Here is an 18255-nt window from a genome sequence, read left to right as displayed (position 1 = left end):
ATACTATTAACAAGAACATCATTTGTGAGAAGGTGAGAGTGATTTTTGCTGACCTCATTGAGAAGATGCCAGGATCATCAATGGCCAAAGAAGTGTTTAAGGGAAGCTGTGGGTGGTTTGAGACGTTTATGAGAAGAACCAGTATCCATGGCGAACGAGCCAGTTGCAACACAAAAGCAGCAGAGAACTTCATCAGCAGTTTCAAGATGCTTGTAGATTCTAAGGGTTGTCTGCCGTAACAGGTTTTTAATTGTGATGAGATGGGTCTGTTCTGGAAAAACATGCCGAAGCGTACCTTCATAACAGCAGAGGAGAATACATTGCCTGGTCACAAGCCAATGACAGACCGTCTCACACTGCTATTCTGTGCCAATGCAAGCTGTGATTTGAAAATTAAATCTCACTGCTTTTTACCATTCAGAAACCCCATGAGTCTTCAAGAAGTGTAAAGTCCAGAAGATCAGGTTAAATGGGCTTGAGTGACACATGATCTTTTTTGTGATTGGATCAATGAAGTGTTTGGTCCTTCAATGAAAAAATATTTGCTTGAGATGAATCTGCCGCTCCATGTCTTGTGTGTTATGTACAGTGCTCCTGCCCATTCTCCAGGCTTACAGCACCATGTCATTGAAGAATTTCATTTCATCAAGATCCAATTTCTGCCTCCCAACACCACTCCATTATTCCAGCATATAGCCATCAGATTATTTCTAACTTAAAGAAGCTCTACACTGAAGCACTCTTCGAGCATTGCTTTGAGCTGACTAAACCTATCAATCTCATTCTCAGATAGTTTTGGGAATATCACTTCAACATCACTGTCTGCATCAAGATGATCGAAAAGGCATGGGAAGGGGTTACCAAGAGAACTCTTACTTCTGCTTGGAAGAAGCTTTGGCCACAGTGCATTGTTGAATGTGACTGAGGTATTTGAGTCAGTACCTGTGGAGCCTGTAGTCAATGAGATTGTGACTTTGGCCAAGAGCATGGGACTAGATGCGGATAACAATGATATCAATGAGCTTGTGGAGGATCACAGCCAAGGAATGACCATCAAAGAGCTTGTGGAGTTGCAGTATATTTTGCAACTGGAAGTTGTGGAGAGGAGTTAGTGATTAACAGCAAAGCAGCAATCTTTTGGAGCAATAAGAGAAATGCTGAAGGTGTAGGAATCTGTTGCATCATACATTGAAAATCATCACCCCAATAAAGCAGTGGCTATGTGCTCTACAAATTTATTTGACTATAATGCTGTTGTGTCACATTTTGGCCAAGTGTTGAAGCATTGCAGAAACAAATGACTATAGACAGTTTCCTAGTAAAAAAGAATTAGTTATGTATCCTGAATAATAAAGTATCATAAATACAGTTTTATAACTGAATATATAATTTTCTTTAAGTTAATGGGATGAATAAGATAAAGCTTTTAGTACTTTTTCTGCATGGAACACTTTACATTAATTTATATGGGATAAATTGTTTCACATAATGAGTGTTTGCATGAGGAGTAAGGTTCTGGAATGAATTATGCTTGCTGTGTGAGGTTCCACTGTAATTACTGTATGCCCAGAATCATTTAACAATCATTCTTCCTGTGCTCCATACATGAATGCAATGGGAAAAAACCTTAATAACTATTAGAGTAGGCCTTACCTTCTGCCATGTATTTCACAGTGGTTTTCATAGTATAGATTTAGATATGATTTGACACAACTAGTGACTAGTTATTGGTATCAGACACAACTTCCCCAAATATCTGGGGTTTCAGTCACAAGTGATTTGAGGTGAGACAACCACAAAAAACTAGCCTGGCAGAAGGTGGTTGCCAAACTAAGAGTTATTGGAAAAATCTAAGGAAGAGTAAGTCCTGCATGAAAGATGTTGCCTACACAATCCTTGTCAGTCAATTCGTGAGTCTTGTTCATGTGGCTGTATGATAACCCTGTGATTCAGCAGTTTGCACAACTCTTATTGTTAGTCTTACCCCATTCAATCAGTTTCTTCCATTCTGTGAAATAATCTTTATCATAATAAAGCTGAGATACATCATAGCATGAGTCATGTTATTTACTGTACAACCATTCCAATGAATATATTAATGATGACTGTTTTGATTACTGTGTATAATGTCCATATTTCATCTTTTTTCAATTTGTACAATGCAAAATACACACAATAATGTGTAAACAGCCAAGCAGTATTTTTGTTTATTTTTTAAATTGTGATGCACAGCCTGCTTCTGGCCAGTGGCCAGTTGCAGCATTTTCGGTGATGAATAAAATTGATACTGAAGCTGCACATTCCACAATGAAGACTGTGCAGAGTTTTTTTCTATTAAATAAATAAACAGGCCATTAGTAATCAACCAAACAAGGCATACCATCTGTAACATAGTTGATGGCTGCGTTATTTCTGCAGGCAGTCAGTGGGCTTTCCAAAGTAGTATCCTAACACAATGCAACCCCATTACCCCAGGAGACAGTATAATTGTCTTCCTGTCATTTTTTTCCTCGTTGGAGCATTCTGCTTGTGTATGATGTAAATGTCAGATGAAATGTTTTTACAGTTGGAAGAAATGATTCTTAACACTTGAAAAACCATAATACTTCCATGTTAGCTGCTTGGAAAAAAATAAATGATCAGGTGAGACATTCTGCACCCTTTCCATTACTCGCTGCTGATAAACATTTGTTCATGTCATATAGGTATAGTATACTAATGTGTTATTAATTGTGATCTGTGATTGTTCAGTTTTTACAGGTTAGATCAACTTGTTACTGAGTTCTAAAATCACTCATCACATTAGTATTGCAGCTTTTTATGGTAATAATTTATGATTATAGAGAATTTTGGTAATAGAGGGTTGGATTTGTCTTCTCTCAGATGCCTTATGTTGTGTATCTTCCCCACTTTTTTGCTGTACATACACTTCGCACTCTGGCAGCTTTTAATACACTTGTTCCCACAATCTGCTTTCATTTAATGTCAGGTCTTACCTATGCAGTGTGACTGAATATATAATGCTTCTAAACAACAAATAGTGAGTGTCACAGTGCATAGCCAATGCCCCAGTGGATGAATGCTGTCTAGTGGATCTTACGCCCCCTCTAATTCAATTCCCTAATTGTTTGTACATTGTTTTGTGAAAAGTTATGTAATAGTGAGATATGGACAGGACTGAAAGAAACTGGAGAGGCATTGAATGTAGACTTTGATACATGGCACTTACTGGAATTAAGGAAAACGTGGAAGGGAGGACCCACCAATATAACTTTCTTTTCACTCAACCTGTTTATTTAACAATATATATGCTGTGTTTTACAGATGATCGAAGCATTTAACCATAACATTTTCTTTAACAAAATGAACAATGTGACAATGATTACAAGATGTCTGGACTTGCAGCCTGCCTGTTATCGGGTGAAACAGTGGTGTTTACTACCACACCAAACACAGTCTGTCTTATTAAATGCCCTCCTGCAAGCCATGAATACTATATAAGCACCATTAATGATAAGAGTGTTTCAATCACTCAAAACAAATGACTTAACTTTTAATTTGAAAGCTGTATGTCGAAAGGTTCGGGGTCCAGATGTTCTACTGTGCTTAAAGGTTAAAGATTAGCAGACAATATGACAATGATAAGGCTTACTTCTAGGCAATCAACCTCTTAATTTCAATCGGGAAACAAGGTGCGACTGGACCACAATCCGTCCCTTCTGACAGTTGACTAAAACCCTGGTGAAGTTGGCTGTTAATATTTTCAAGGTTAAACTGATTGTCAATTATTAAGACTGGCCTGAAGGAACGTCTTAAAACATAACTTGTGATCATGTATTGAGAACTCACTCAGTGGAACCACAAGATCCACCTAAAATACACCAATAATGACCTGGTCTTTCAAACACAGAAATGAACAGCTTAGTACAACAGGTTGCTCAGATTATAACTAATGACTGGGAAATGCAATTACAATCAAAGAATTGAACCGGTTAACAGCTAAATCTAACCACAAGGTCCTTCATTTGTTTAATGGCAACCTGTGTCTTAGTACAATTGTTCCAGCTGTATTTATGACCAAGAGCTGATTAATTTACAAACCAGAAAGGAAAGGCAATATAATAGTGGGACAAATTTTCAAATGACAGCTAGTGTCTTTGTACAGTACTACTGCCTGTGCTTATGACCAAAGAGCCGTTCGAGTAAAACTCAGGGTCGGGTACAAACCAGAAAATAATGAGGAGGGCAGGTAGACAATGAAACAAATCACCAAAAGGATTACAGAATGTTACTCCCCTTTATCAGCAAGCAGTTCCATGAGTCCATGGTGCGTTGCAGGAGTTACTGAGTGGTGCCGATGAAAGCGAGGTAGGAGAGGGCAGCCAGGCCACAAGCGGTTGTCCGACACGAACATTGCCAACCAAGCGACAGGATATTGGTCTGCTACTTGTGAAGTACTCCGGTATCTTCGCTCTGCGCAGGCCCTCCTTGTGCAGCTCATGGCTTCGGCCGCTCGGACCTCGTGGCCACCTCTTGTTGCAACGCTACCGCCAATCCCCAAACTTGGTGTTTCCCCTCTCGGGCCGATGAACCCCATATATATATCAGTAAGCAAAGACCTTCCACCCACAGATACCAACTCTTCCTCATAGATATTGGCAATGGGGCCACAGGAAGGATAGTTGATACTACACCTGAGCCAGTGGTGCCAGACAGAACAGTCTACTAACTCAATGGCGCCACGGTTCAGACTTGATATTATCCATTCCGAAAAAGATACACAAGTGGAAGCAAGTTGGGGACAGTAAAGTAAGTACTGGATTTTATTGTGGCATATTTGAAGTTTTAGTTTATCATCATTCACTATTAGCTATCAGGACTATTTCAGATATAGGAAGTTTGAAAAGTTCATCTTGTGTATTTATAAAGGTGAAAAGAATGTCTTTTGAAATCATTAGTAACTGGATAGGTTTTGGGCTACAAACCTATTTTTAGTTGGTTTGGGAATTAACTTGTTATTGGTGGCCCTTATAAGTGAGAAAATAATTTGGTCATTTCATGTAGACAGTTTTGTATTGTTATGTGATATACACTGATCTCGGTATTAATGTTTTAAATATGATGTTCATTATAGGTTTGTACGAAGTGCGGGTGTTGCTGATCAAGTCTCATCTCGCAAATTTCTTGAAGCTGCAAAATCCTGTGGTGATCCAGCAATATTTTATGCTGTTTTCAAATTTTTTGAAAGCAGAAATCAAAGACTGAAAGGAAGTGCTTCATTTGCTAAAGGTCAGTGTTACCTATAAATTTTATGTATCTCTTGCCATCACCATTAATTTTTGTTATGGTTTACTTCCTCCCCCCATGAACCATGGAACTTGCCGTTGGTGGGGAGGCTTGCGTGCCTCAACGATACAGATAGCCATACCGTAGGTGCAACCACAACGGAGGGGTATCTGTTGAGAGGCCAGACAAATGTGTGGTTCCTGAAGAGGGGCAGCAGCCTTTTCAGTAGTTTCAGGGGCAACAGTCTGGATGATTGACTGATCTGGCCTTGTAACACTAACCAAAATGGCCTTGCTGTTGTGGTACTGCGAACAGCTGAAAGCAAGGGGAAACTACAGCCGTAATTTTTCCCGAGGGCATCCAGCTTTACTGTATGGTTAAATGATGATGGTGTCCTCTTGGGTAAAATATTCCGGAGGTAAAATAGTCCCCCATTCGGATCTTCAGGCGGGGACTACTCAAGAGGACGTCGTTATCAGGAGAAAGAAAACTGGCGTTCTACGGATCAGAGTGTGGAATGTCAGATCCCTTAATCGGGCAGGTAGGTTAGAAAATTTAAAAAGGGAAATGGATAGGTTAAAGTTAGATATAGTGGGAATTAGGTAAGTTCGATGGCAGGAGGAACAAGACTTCTGGTCAGGTGAATACAGGGTTATAAATACAAAATCAAATAGGGGTAATGCAGGAGTAGGTTTAATAATGAATAAAAAAATAGGAGTGCGGGTAAGCTACTACAAACAGCATAGTGAACGTATTATAGTGGCCAAGATAGACACGAAGCCCATGCCTACTACAGTAGTACAAGTTTATATGCCAACTAGCTCTGCAAATGATGAAGAAATTGAAGAAATGTATGATGAAATAAAAGAAATTATTCAGGTAGTGAAGGGAGACGAAAATTTAATAGTCATGGGTGACTGGAATTCGACAGTAGGAAAAGGGAGAGAAGGAACCATAGTAGGTGAATATGGATTGGGGCTAAGAAATGAAAGAGGAAGCCGTCTGGTAGAATTTTGCACAGAGCATAACTTAATCATAGCTAACACTTGGTTCAAGAATCGTAAAAGAAGGTTGTATACATGGAAGAATCCTGGAGATACTAAAAGGTGTCAGATAGATTATATAATGGTAAGACAGAGATTTAGGAACCAGGTTTTAAATTGTAGGACATTTCCAGGGGCAGATGTGGACTCTGACCACAATCTATTGGTTATGAACTGTAGATTAAAACTGAAGAAATTGCAAAAAGGTGGGAATTTAAGGAGATGGGACTTGGATAAATTGACTAAACCAGAGGTTGTACACAGTTTCAGGGACAGCATAAGGGAACAATGGACAGGAATGGGGGAAAGAAATACAGTAGAAGGTGAATGGGTAGCTCTGAGGGATGAAGTAGTGAAGGCAGCAGAGGATCAAGTAGGTAAAAAGAGGTGGTCTAGTAGAAATCCTTGGATAACAGAAGAAATATTGAATTTAATTAATGAAAGGAGAAAATATAAAAATGCAGTAAATGAAGCAGGCAAAAAGGAATACAAACGTCTCAAAAATGAGATCGACAGGAAGTGCAAAATGGCTAAGCAGGCATGGCTAGAGGACAAATGTAAGGATGTAGAGGCTTATATCACTAGGGGTAAGATAGATACTGCCTACAGGAAAATTAAAGAGACCTTTGGAGAAAAGAGAGCCACTTGTATGAATATCAAGAGTTCAGATGGAAACCCAGTTCTAAGCAAAGAGGGGAAAGCAGAAAGGTGGAAGGAGTATATAGAGGGTCTATACAAGGGCTTTGTACTTGAGGATAATATTATGGAAATGGAAGAGGATGTAGATGAAGATGAAATGGGAGATACGATACTGCGTGAAGAGTTTGACAGAGCACTGAAAGACCTGAGTCGAAACAAGGCCCCGGGAGTAGACAACGTTCCATTAGAACTACTGACGGCCTTGGGAGAGCCAGTCCTGACAAAACTCTACCATCTGGTGAGCAAGATGTACGAGACAGGCGAAATACCCTCAGACTTCAAGAGGAATATAATAATTCCAATCCCAAAGAAAGCAGGTGTTGACAGATGTGAAAATTACCGAACTATCAGTTTAATAAGCCACAGCTGCAAAATTCTAATGCGAATTATTTACAGACGAATGGAAAAACTGGTGGAAGCTGACCTCGGGGAAGATCAGTTTGGATTCCGTAGAAATGTTGGAGCACGTGAGGCAATACTGACCTTATGACTTATCTTAGAAGAAAGATTAAGGAAAGGCAAACCTACGTTTCTAGCATTTGTAGACATAGAGAAAGCTTTTGACAATGTTGATTGGAATACTCTCTTTCCAATTCTAAAGGTGGCAGGGGTAAAACACAGGGAGCGAAAGCCTGTTTACAATTTGTACAGAAACCAGATGGCAGTTATAAGAGTCGATGGGCATGAAAGGGAAGCAGTGGTTGGGAAGGGAGTGAGACTGTTGTAGCCTCTCCCTGATATTATTCTACCTGTATATTGAGCAAGCAGTGAAGGAAACAAAAGAAAAATTTGGAGTAGGTATTAAAATCCATGGAGAAGAAATAAAAACTTTGAAGTTGGCCGATGACATTGTAATTCTGTCAGAGACAGCAAAGGACTTGGAAGAGCAGTTAAATGGAATGGACAGTGTCTTGAAAGGAGGATATAAGATGAACATCAACAAAAGTAAAACGAGGATAATGGAATGTAGTCGAATTAAGTTGGGTGATGCTGAGGGAATTAGATTAGGAAATGAGTCACTTAAAGTAGTAAAGGAGTTTTGCTATTTGGCGAGCAAAATAACTGATGATGGTCGAAGTAGAGAGGATATAAAATGTAGACTGGCAATGGCAAGGAAAGTGTTTCTGAAGAAGAGAAATTTGTTAACATCGAGTATAGATTTAAATGTCAGGAAGTCGTTTCTGAAAGTATTTGTATGGAGTGTAGCCATGTAGGGAAGTGAAACATGGACAATAAATAGTTTAGACAAGAAGAGAATAGAAGCTTTTGAAATGTGATGCTACAGAAGAATGTTGAAGATTAGGTGGGTAGATCATGTAACTAATGAGGAGGTATAGAATAGGATTGGGGAGAAGAGAAGTTTGTGCCACAACTTGATTAGAAGAAGGGATCGCTTGATAGGGCATGTTCTGAGGCATCAAGGGATCACAAATTCTGCATTGGAGGGCAGCGTGGAGGGTAAAAATTGTAGAGAGAGACCAAGAGATGAATACATCAAGCAGATTCAGAAGGATGTAGGTTGCAGTAGGTACTGGGAGATGAAGGAGCTTGCACAGGATAGATTAGCATGGAGAGCTGCATCAAACCAGTCTCAGGACTGAAGACCACAACAACAATGGTTTACTTAATGGTTCTATGTGAGCAGCACGATAAGAAAATTCATGAAAGTAATTTATAAAAATTTAAAGTTAAGACTTTTTTTTGTTTACCAAGTCACAAGCCACTTTATGTTCTAAACACAGACTAATGCATTTCTAGGGATGTATAATAAGGGTAGGTAAGCCAGTGGGAAAACAAAAGTAGTACTCAGCAAAGCTTTACAGTGGCAGCAGTGGAAAAAATGGATGATTAATGACTGAAGTATATAAATCCTGAGGTAGAAGGCGAAAAAAAAATTAAGAAGAAACTTTTAACAAATGTACATATATATGATGATACAGCAAAGACAGGCCACTACAGATATATCAGCCGGCCGGGGTAGCCGAGCGGTTCTAGGCGCTACAGTCGAACTGCGCGACCGCTACGGTCGCAGGTTCGAATCCTGCCTCGGGCATGGGTGTGTGTGATGTCCTTAGGTTAGTTAGGTTTAAGTAGTTCTAAGTTCTAGGGGACTGATGACCTCAGAAGTTAAGCCCCATAGTGCTCAGAGCCATTTGAACCATTTTTGCAGATATATCCGGATGAGAAAGTATATAAAGGTACAATATTTGCAGATTACGTGTGGGCAAATGTTCTGATGTCCACAAATAATTTTTAATGTTTAAAGTTGCTGAATTATGACTCTAGGCTCAGATTTTTTCTTCCAAATGGAGCCATGTAATTTTCCTGTGGCACTGGAAAAGTCTTCATATAGGATTTCAGTGATGTATCATGTGTAGAACTTTATCAAATACTAACAGTAAAAAAGAAGCACAAAGTATTGGGTGTGATGTTTGCCATAAACAAACACTATACATTGTGAAAGTCTGAATAGTGTCATAAGCAAGTTGTCTGGTCACTACAATAGCTGAGAACAAACTGATGGGCATCAAGTGCACATATCTTACCTAAGTTGTGTGTTTACTTAAATTTGGTGCAGTGGTTTGTGGTACTGTTATCTTGTTACTATTTGATCGAATCACTATTTGAAGTCCTCTTCAAAAGCTCTTTGCAGTGCTTCAGAAAAGAAACAGTTCCATTAAAAAAAAAAAAAAATCAGAGTTATAATTTGGCACGTATCATCTGCATTACATTAGAAAATTTGCTCTACATTGTCTGATAAAACTTAGCAAAAAACATCTGTATGTATTTGGAGTGGCTAGTCCTAAGCGCATCACCCTGTATGAGGGTTGAGACGACTTGCCACACACTAGTTCTTCAAATGAAACACATCACTTATGAAACAGATGTCACCACAAAACGACTTTCTACTACATCAATTAGACATAACAAGGAAAAAAAATTAAAACATGCCAACGTGCTGCATATGCCAGTATTATTATCACATGGACCTTCTCTTGTTTTTCATATTTTGATTTTTTTTCTTTTGCAGGTGAACATTGTGAAGTATATGTCAAGCATTTCCAAGCATTATTTGGAGAATCAGCACTTGCTGCTGGTGACTTGTCAGCCTATTAGTTAATACAAAAATGTATATTTTGTTATTTGTTTACATAATAAATGTTTAAAATTTGAGTTTTGATTGTCATTTTGTTTACTATTTGAATTCTTTTATGCAGTTATAAGTTACTTCAAGATCAGGCAGGTGTCATTCTGTGCTTAAAAAAAAAAAAAATAAATAAATAAATAAAAATCCTGGTCTGAAGATGAATCATTGTGACAAACAAATTCCTAATGGCTGAGTCAAGTGTTAGCTCTTTGTGGAATTTGATTTATGTGTTTTTGGAGTCTAGAACGTCTTAATTGTCCTTTTGAGAATGGCCTTTCTGATCATGGTGCTCAGCTAGTTACAGTATATGACATAGCTCCATTCAGTAATTCAAAACTACCATCCAAAGTTGTGCGTTCAATTAATGACTCAACAATTAGAAATTTCAGTGAAAATCTTCAGCAGTTAGACTGGGATGAGGTGTACAAGGAACCCGATGCTAATTTAAAATATAACTTATTTCATGATACACTTGTAAGAGAATTTGAAAACTGTTTCCCCAAGAAAGTAGTTAAATCTAATTATAAGAAACCATGCAAAAAAACTTTGACTTACTAAAGGAATAAAAATATCTTGTAACCACAAAAGGTAGCTGTATCTAACAACAAGAAAGAGTAATGACCCAGAAACAGCCAAATATTATAAAAACTACTGTGCTACATAAAGAAAGGTTATTAAAAAGATGAGAAGCATATGCCTCATATCTGAGATTAATACCTCTGATAACAAAATCAAAACAATTTAGAATATTATTACAAGGGAGACAGGGGAACAAAGAGTGCAGGATGACAACATTACAATCAAAGTGAATGGAAACTTGGCAAACAACAAGCCGTAAGTCAAAAGCATCTTGAATAATCATTTTTTAAATGTTGTAGGGAAAATAGGATCTAAAGGTTCATTAGAAGAAGCAAGGCAGTTAATGGAATAAAAGCTCACATGGAATTGATGGCATTTCCAGCATGATAATAAAAGCTTGTTTCATGAAATATTAAATGCTCTGAGTAACCAGAAGTCACCCGTTGGGATTTTTTGTGATCTCTCAAAGGCTTTTGACTGTGTAAATCACGGAATGCTTCTAGATAAGATCAAGTACTGTGGTATGAATGGGACAGTGCTCAAATGGTTTAAATCATACCTAACCAGAAGAGTGCAGAAAGTTGAAATAAGCAGTTCACATAATATGCAAAAAACTGGTGATTTCTCAATCTGGTGGAACAATCAAGAATGGGGTACCACAAGGTTCAGTCTTGGGTCCTCTGCTGTTCTTAATATATATTAATTACTTGCCATTCTATATTCACAAAGATGCAAAGCTGGTACTTTTTGCTGATGATACAAGTGTAGCTATCACACCCAACAGACAAGAATTAACTGGTGAAATTGTAAACAATGTTTTTCAGAAAATCATTAAGTGGTTCTCTGCAAATGGGCTTTCATTAAACTTTGACAAAACATGTATATACAGTTCCACACAGTAAATGGAATGACACCATTAATAAATATAGACTTTGAACAGAAATCAGTTGCTAAGGTAGAATATTCAAAATTTCTAGGTGTATGCATTGATGAGGGGTTGAACTGGCAAAAATACATTGAGGATCTGCTGAAACGTTTGAGTTCAGCTACTTATGCTATTAGGGTCATTGTAAATTTTGGCGATATACATCTCAGTAAATTATCTTCCCATGCTTATTTTCATTCTCTGCTTTCGTATGGCATCATATTCTGGGGTAACTCATCATTGAGTAAAAGAGTGTTCATTGCACAAAAGCGTGTCAACAGAATAACTGCTGGAACTCATCAAAGATCATCCTTCAGACACTTATTTAAAGAGCTAGAGATCTTCACTGTAGCCTCGGGGAAACATTCCACGTGGGAAAAATATATCTAAAAACAAAGATGATGTGACTTACCCAACGAAAGCGCTGGCAGGTCGATAGACACACAAACATACACACAAAATTCAAGCTTTCGCAACCAACGGTTGCTTCATCAGGAAAGAGGGAAGGAGAGGGAAAGACGAAAGGATGTGGGTTTTAAGGGAGAGGGTAAGGAGTCATTCCAATCCCGGGAACGGAAAGACTTACCTTAGGGGGAAAAAAGGACAGGTATATACTCGCACACACACACACATATCCATCCGCACATACACAGTCTAAGACTGTGGTAAGTCTTTCCACTCCCGGGATTGGAATGACTCCTTACCCTCTCCCTTAAAACCCACATCCTTTCGTCTTTCCCTCTCCTTCCCTCTTTCCCGTTGAGGCAACAGTTTGTTGCGAAAGCTTGAATTTTGTGTGTATGTTTGTGTTTGTTTGTGTGTCTATCAACGTGCCAGCGCTTTCGTTTGGTAAGTCACATATGGTTATAATAGAGGGAAACATTCCACGTAGGAAAAATATATCTAAAAACAAAGATGATGTGACTTACCAAATGAAAGTGCTGGCAGGTCGACAGACACACAAACAAACACAAACATACACACAAAATTCAAGCTTTCGCTACAAACTGTTGCCTCATCAGGAAAGAGGGAAGGAGAGGGAAAGATGAAAGGATGTGGGTTTTAAGGGAGAGGGTAAGAAGTCATTCCAATCCCGGGAGCGGAAAGACTTACCTTAGGGGGAAAAAGGACGGGTATACACTCGCACACACACACACATATCCAACCACACATATACAGACACAAGCAGACATATTTAAAGACAAAGAGTTTGGGCAGAGATGTCAGTCGAGGCAGAAGTGCAGGGGCAAAGATGTTGTTGAATGACAGGTGAGGTATGAGTGGCAGCAACTTGAAATTAGCAGAGATTGAGGCCTGGTGGATAACGGGAAGAGAGGATATATTGAAGAGCAAGTTCCCATCTCCGGAGTTCGGATAGGTTGGTGTTAGTGGGAAGTATCCAGATAACCCGGACGGTGGAACACTGTGCCAAGATGTGCTGGCTGTGCACCAAGGCATGTTTAGCCACAGGGTGATCCTCATTACCAACAAACACTGTCTGCCTGTGTCCATTCATGTGAATGGACAGTTTGTTGCTGGTCATTCCCACATAGAATGCGTCGCAGTGTAGGCAGGTCAGTTGGTAGATCACGTGGGTGCTTTCACACGTGGCTCTGCCTTTGATCGTGTACACCTTCCGGGTTACAGGACTGGAGTAGGTGGTGGTGGGAGGGTGCATGGGACAGGTTTTACACCAGGGGTGGTTACAAGGGTAGGAGCCAGAGGGTAGGGAAGGTGGTTTGGGGATTTCATAGGGATGAACTAAGAGGTTACGAAGGTTAGGTGGACGGCGGAAAGACACTCTTGGTGGAGTGGGGAGGATTTCATGAAGGATGGATCTCATTTCAGGGCAGGATTTGAGGAAGTCGTATCCCTGCTGGAGAGCCACGTTCAGAATCTGATCCAGTCCCGGAAAGTATCCTGTCACAAGTGGGGCACTTTTGTGGTTCTTCTGTGGGAGGTTCTGGGTTTGAGAAGATGAAGAAGTGGCTCTGGTTATTTGCTTCTGTACCAGGTCGGGAGGGTAGTTGCGGGATGCAAAAGCTGTTGTCAGGTTGTTGGTGTAATGCTTCAGGGATTGCGGACTGGAGCAGATTCGTTTGCCACGAAGACCTAGGCTGTAGGGAAGGGACTGTTTGATATGGAATGGGTGGCAGCTGTCGTAATGGAGGTACTGTTGCTTGTTGGTGGGTTTGATGTGGACAGACGTGTGAAGCTGGCCATTGGACAGGTGGAGGTCAACATCAAGGAAAGTGGCATGGGATTTGGAGTAGGACCAGGTGAATCTGATGGAACCAAAGGTGTTGAGGTTGGAGAGGAAATTCTGGAGTTCTTCTTCACTGTGAGTCCAGATCATGAAGATGTCATCAATAAATCTGTACCAAACTTTGGGTTGGCAGGCCTGGGTAACCAAGAAGGCTTCCTCTAAGCGACCCATGAATAGGTTGGCATACGAAGGGGCCATCCTGGTACCCATGGCTGTTCCCTTTAATTGTTGGTATGTCTGGCCTTCAAAAGTGAAGAAGTTGTGGGTCAGGATGAAGCTGGCTAAGGTAATGAGGAAAGAGGTTTTAGGTAGGGTGGCAGGTGATTGGCGTGAAAGGAAGTGCTCCATCGCAGCAAGGCCCTGGACGTGCGGGATATTTGTGTATAAGGAAGTGGCGTCAATGGTTACAAGGATGGTTTCTGGGGGTAACGGATTGGGTAAGGATCCAGGGGTTCGAGAAAGTGGTTGGTGTCTTTGATGAAGGATGGGAGACTGCACGTAATGGGTTGAAGGTGTTGATCTAAGTAGGCAGAGATGCGTTCTGTGGGGGCTTGGTAACCAGCTACAATGGGGCGGCCGGGATGATTGGGTTTGTGAATTTTAGGAAGAAGGTAGAAGGTAGGAGTGCGGGGTGTCGGTGGGGTCAGGAGGTTGATGGAGTCAGGTGAAAGGTTTTGTAGGGGGCCTAAGGTTCTGAGGATTCCTTGAAGCTCCGCCTGGACATCAGGAATGGGATTACCTTGGCAAACTTTGTATGTGGTGTTGTCTGAAAGCTGACGCAGTCCCTCAGCCACATACTCCTGACAATCAAGTACCACGGTCGTGGAACCCTTGTCCGCCAGAAGAATGACGATGGACCGGTCAGCCTTCAGATCACGGATAGCCTGGGCTTCAGCAGTGGTGATGTTGGGAGTGGGATTAAGGTTTTTTAAGAAGGATTGAGAGGCAAGGCTGGAAGTCAGAAATTCCTGGAAGGTTTGGAGAGGGTGATTTTGAGGAAGAGGAGGTGGGTCCCGCTGTGATGGAGGATGGAACTGTTCCAGGCAGGGTTCAATTTGGATAGTGTCTTGGGGAGTTGGATCATTAGGGGTAGGATTAGGATCATTTTTCTTCGTGGCAAAGTGATACTTCCAGCAGAGAGTACGAGTGTAGGACAGTAAATCTTTGACGAGGGCTGTTTGGTTGAATCTGGGAGTGGGGCTGAAGGTGAGGCCTTTGGATAGGACAGAGGTTTCGGATTGGGAGAGAGGTTTGGAGGAAAGATTAATTACTGAATTGGGGTGTTGTGGTGCCAGATTGTGTTGATTGGAATTTTGAGGTTTTGGAGGGAGTGGAGCTGGAAGTGGGAGACTGAGTAGATGGGAGAGACTGGGTTTGTGTGCAATGAGAGGTGGTTGAGGTTTGCTGGAAAGGTTGTGAAATATCCCGCACGTCCAGGGCCTCACTGCGATGGAGCACTTCCTTTCACGCCGATCACCTGCCACCCTACCTAAAACCTCTTTCCTCATTACCTTAGCCAGCTTCATCCTGACCCACAACTTCTTCACTTTTGAAGGCCAGACATACCAACAATTAAAGGGAACAGCCATGGGTACCAGGATGGCCCCTTCGTACGCCAACCTATTCATGGGTCGCTTAGAGGAAGCCTTCTTGGTTACCCAGGCCTGCCAACCCAAAGTTTGGTACAGATTTATTGATGACATCTTCATGATCTGGACTCACAGTGAAGAAGAACTCCAGAATTTCCTCTCCAACCTCAACTCCTTTGGTTCCATCAGATTCACCTGGTCCTACTCCAAATCCCATGCCACTTTCCTTGATGTTGACCTCCACCTGTCCAATGGCCAGCTTCACACGTCCGTCCACATCAAACCCACCAACAAGCAACAGTACCTCCATTACAACAGCTGCCACCCATTCCACATCAAACGGTCCCTTCCCTACAGCCTAGGTCTTCGTGGCAAACTAATCTGCTCCAGTCCGCAATCCCTGAAGCATTACACCAACAACCTGACAACAGCTTTCACATCCCACAACTACCCTCCCGACCTGGTACAGAAGCAAATAACCAGAGCCACTTCCTCATCCTCTCAAACCCAGAACCTCCCACAGAAGAACCACAAAAGTGCCCCACTTGTGACAGGATACTTTCCGGGACTGGATCAGATTCTGAACGTGGCTCTCCAGCAGGGATACGACTTCCTCAAATCCTGCCCTGAAATGAGATCCATCCTTCATTAAATCCTCCCCACTCCACCAAGAGTGTCTTTCCGCCGTCCACCTAACCTTCGTAACCTCTTAGTTCATCCCTATGAAATCCCCAAACCACCTTCCCTACCCTCTGGCTCCTACCCTTGTAACCGCCCCCGGTGTAAAACCTGTCCCATGCACCCTCCCACCACCACCTACTCCAGTCCTGTAACCCGGAAGGTGTACACGATCAAAGGCAGAGCCACGTGTGAAAGTACCCACGTGATCTACCAACTGACCTGCCTACACTGTGACGCATTCTATGTGGGAATGACCAGCAACAAACTGTCCATTCGCATGAATGGACACAGGCAGACAGTGTTTGTTGGTAATGAGGATCACCCTGTGGCTAAACATGCCTTGGTGCACAGCCAGCACATCTTGGCACAGTGTTACACCGTCCGGGTTATCTGGATACTTCCCACCAACACCAACCTATCCGAACTCCGGAGATGATGGGAACTTGCCCTTCAGTATATCCTCTCTTCTCGTCATCCGCCAGGCCTCAATCTCCGCTAATTTCAAGTTGCCGCCACTCATACCTCACGTGTCATTCAACAACATCTTTGCCCCTGCACTTCTGCCTCGACTGACATCTCTGCCCAAACTCTTTGTCTTTAAATATGTCTGCTTGTGTCTGTATATGTGTGGATGGATATGTGTGTGTGTGCGAGTGTATACCCGTCCTTTTTTCCCCCTAAGGTAAGTCTTTCCGCTCCCGGGATTGGAATGACTCCTTACCCTCTCCCTTAAAACCCACATCCTTTCGTCTTTCCCTCTCCTTCCTTCTTTCCTGATGAGGCAACAGTTTGTTGCAAAAGCTTGAATTTTGTGTGTATGTTTGTGTTTGTTTGTGTGTCTGTCGACCTGCCAGCACTTTCATTTGGTAAGTCACATCATCTTTGTTTATATATATATATATATATAAAAAAGGTATAAGAGGTATAAGATGAACATCAACAGAAGCAAAACGAGGATAATGGAATGTAGTCAAATTAAGTCTGGTGATGCTGAGGGAACTAGATTAGGAAATGAGACACTTAAAGTAGTAAATGAGTTTTGCCATTTGGGGAGCAAAATAACTGATGACGGTCGAAGTAGAGAGGATATAAAATGTAGACTGGCAATGGCAAGGAAATCGTTTCTGAAGAAGAGAAATTTGTTAACATCGAGTATAGATTTAAGTGTCAGGAAGTCGTTTCTGAAAGTATTTGTATGGAGTGTAGCCATGTATGGAAGTGAAACATGGACGATAACTAGTTTGGACAAGAAGAGAATAGAAGCTTTCAAAATGTGGTGCTACAGAAGAATGCTGAAGATAAGGTGGGTAGATCACGTAACTAATGGGGAGGTATTGCATAGGATTGGGGAGAAGAGAAGTTTGTGGCACAACTTGACTAGAAGAAGGGATTGGTTGGTAGGACATGGTTTGAGGCATCAAGGAATCACAAATTTAGCACTGGAGTGCAGCGTGGAGGGTAAAAATCGTAGAGGGAGACCAAGAGATGAATACACTAAGCAGATTCAGAAGGATGTAGGCTGCAGTAGGTACTGGGAGATGAAGAAACTTGCACAGGATAGAGTAGCGTGGAGAGCTGCATCAAACCAGTCTCAGGACTGAAGACCATAACAACAACAACAACATGAAATTTGTTATTAACAGTCCGAACAAATTCAAAAGTAATAGCAGTGTACATGGCAACAACACTAGGAAAAAGGATGATCTTCACTACTCAAGGTTAAATCTAACTTTGGCTCAGAAGGGGGTAAATTATGCTGCCACACAAGTCTTTGGTCACTTACCTAATAGCATCGAAAGTCTGACAGATAGCCATATAGCATTTAAATGGAAATTAAAAGAATTTCTTAATGGCAACTCCTGCTACTCATTAGATGAATTTTTGGATATAGTGGGTAATTTCCCCAACCCCCATAGACACCTTTTATTAACCTGACATGTTCCACATCATTACGAAGTGTCATATTCATGATCTATGGAACAAGTACTAATCTAATCTAATCTAATCTCTAATCTAATTAAGTTCTAAAAATATGATTT

At 41.1% G+C, this 18255-nt stretch overlaps 1 protein-coding gene across 2 annotated transcripts in view; it reads left to right on the top strand.

The window, feature by feature from the left end:
• Positions 1 to 10202, top strand: part of LOC124606866 (regulator of MON1-CCZ1 complex) — a 97613-nt gene extending 87411 nt beyond the window's left edge. For both annotated transcript variants that reach the window (XM_047138953.1, XM_047138954.1), the window contains exons 14-15: positions 5135 to 5289; positions 10060 to 10202. In XM_047138953.1, the coding sequence (XP_046994909.1) occupies positions 5135 to 5289; positions 10060 to 10145 (241 nt within the window). In that variant the 3' untranslated portion in view covers positions 10146 to 10202. The remainder of the gene's footprint in view (positions 1 to 5134; positions 5290 to 10059) is intronic.
• Positions 10203 to 18255: the final 8053 nt, after the last annotated feature.

This window comes from Schistocerca americana, chromosome 3 (genome assembly GCF_021461395.2).
Source record: "Schistocerca americana isolate TAMUIC-IGC-003095 chromosome 3, iqSchAmer2.1, whole genome shotgun sequence".
In the NCBI taxonomy this organism is placed as follows: Eukaryota; Metazoa; Arthropoda; class Insecta; order Orthoptera; family Acrididae; genus Schistocerca; species Schistocerca americana.
This window is presented reverse-complemented; position numbering and strand designations above follow the sequence as displayed.